This window comes from Aplysia californica, unplaced genomic scaffold, assembly GCF_000002075.1.
Source record: "Aplysia californica isolate F4 #8 unplaced genomic scaffold, AplCal3.0 scaffold00504, whole genome shotgun sequence".
NCBI lineage: Eukaryota > Metazoa > Mollusca > Gastropoda > Aplysiida > Aplysiidae > Aplysia > Aplysia californica.
The window spans coordinates 570,884-573,115 of NW_004797774.1; the positions used below are offsets into that span (position 1 = coordinate 570,884).

At 34.9% G+C, this 2,232-nt stretch overlaps 1 protein-coding gene across 1 annotated transcript in view; it reads left to right on the forward strand.

Moving 5' to 3' along the window:
• The window catches only part of LOC106012792, a 5,677-nt gene that overhangs the window by 2,522 nt on the left and 923 nt on the right, over positions 1-2,232 (forward strand). The window contains exon 3 of the mRNA XM_013086782.2: positions 282-392. Coding sequence (XP_012942236.1) covers positions 282-392 — 111 coding nt within the window. The remainder of the gene's footprint in view (positions 1-281; positions 393-2,232) is intronic.

A 2,232-nucleotide genomic window follows, 5' to 3' on the forward strand; every position in this document is an offset into this window, starting at 1 on the left:
GAGAGAGAGAGAGAGAGAGAGAGAGAGAGAGAGAGAGATAAGGGGGGGGGGGGCTTGCAAAATTGAAAGTGTGGGGGGGGGGGGAAAGAAAAAGGGAAAATAGTCTATATCATTTTAGCAAGTTATCTAAATGTGTCCACTGGCAGGCAATCCTTTGTAAGAAAAACTCGACCATGGACCCACTAATAAAGAGTTTTCAAATAGTCAAAACTGTTTTTGATCAAAGTACATTGTGTAAGGATTGCGAAAAGAAGAACCCAAACCAACCCACCTGTTTGCAGGAACTTGTCAAAAGTATGTGAAGGAAGGCGAGAGCTGCGACGAACAGGCAATGTGGCGGGGAAAATCGTGCACTTGTGAGGAAGGATTAGCCTGCTACTCCCAATCTCAGGGTAAGCCATAGAGTTATCTCCTTTTAAACTGCCTATAGTGTACATCTATGGGGTAAGTGCATCATTTATTGTCTCACGACACGATGGAATCAAGAGCTCATCAATTTTGGGACATATGGAGTAATAATTGGCACCATCTTAAACCTCGTTTCCCACTATAGTTTTGATAAATGAAAAACCCATCTGTCTTGAGTAGTTGACATATTTGAGAGGGAGGTTAGAATCGTCTGCTGTCAGAAGTAAAATAAGCGAGAAAATAGTTGCCTACGTTTGGTGACTTTCAAAGCTTGAAAGTCCTTGAAAATAGAAATAAATTTACATCACTATTAAAAAAATAAATTTGTAGTGTTTTTGACCAGCGTTGTCCCGTAAAAAATCAACATAGAAATGTGTTTTAAATAGCTGCCTTGATGAAAAAGAGTATTTCGAAGAAATCTGTGTTTTTTAAATGTGCAATTTAAATTTTCTAAAAGTGAACCTCTCAAAAACAAAAGAAATGATTTTTTATTTTAGAAGAGAAAAACCAACAATCCCACCATTCATAATTGAACCAGAAACAATTGAAATAACGGATTCATACAAATATCTTGGTCTTACAATCGACAACAAATTTACAGGGGAAAATCAGAGGCTGTACTTTCTGAGGAAACTTAGGTCTTTCAATCTGAATCCATCCATCCTTCAGATATTCTACACCACCACCATAGAAACTTTGATACATTTTGGTATCACTTGCTAAGGTAGCAATTTGGGAAGGCAGCACATTATAAAAATAAACAAGTTGATAAGAAAGGCATCAAGAACAATCGGTAGAGACCTAAGTAACTTTGAATATCTGCAAGAAACAAAAGTTCTAAAAAAAGGCGAAAATAATGCTTAGTGACCATAGCCACCCACTGACATCGGAATTCCAACTATCGACCCGCAGTTAACGATACATTTCCAAAAAAAGCAAGAACAGACAGATATAGAAATTCATTCGAACCAACAGCAGTGAGGTTACTGAACACACAGTGCTACAAATGAAACAGAGAGAGAGAGAGAGAGAGAGAGAGAGAGAGAGAGAGAGAGAGAGAGAGATAGAGAGATAGAGAGATAGAGAGAGAGAATGTTTTACGGAGCGGGTTGTCTCAGCACATGAGACATGTATTTACTTGACCTAACGTCCTGTCTTGTTGTGCATTTGCGTGAGTGCACCTTTAGGTCTAACTTTTGTAACGTCTACTGCCGTTGTTAACGACCAAGATAAATTTCTCCCTGCGAGGTGAATAAATATTGTTTTTGTCATTGTCATTTAAATGCTTGTTTGGAGTAAACAAAGGGTTTGGAAAACGTGTCCTGTCCTCTTTCGCTTTTGTAAAAGTTTTACTGCACTTGCAACACAAATAGGCCAGGTCAGTGCCAAAGATTAGAGAAGTTCCTGGAGAGTAAAATACAAAGAAAAGAAGTAGCAGATAAAGATGGGTGATGTTTGATAAGAAAGAAGGAACAAACAAACCACAACCAGAGCACCCGCCAGCCACGCACATCGTGTTATCTGGGGACGTTAGAATAAAATAAAATGTAAAGGGCATAGAGCTTGCTGTTAAGAAGGATTATTATTATTATTATTATTATTATTATTATTATTATTATTATTATTATTATTATTATTATCATTATCATTATTATTATTATTATTATTATTATTATTATTACTACTATTATTATTATTATTACATGTATTATCATTATTATTATTACTACTATTATTATTATTATTACATGTATTATCATTATTATTATCACTATTATTATTATTATTATTATTATTATTATTATTATTATTATTATTATTATT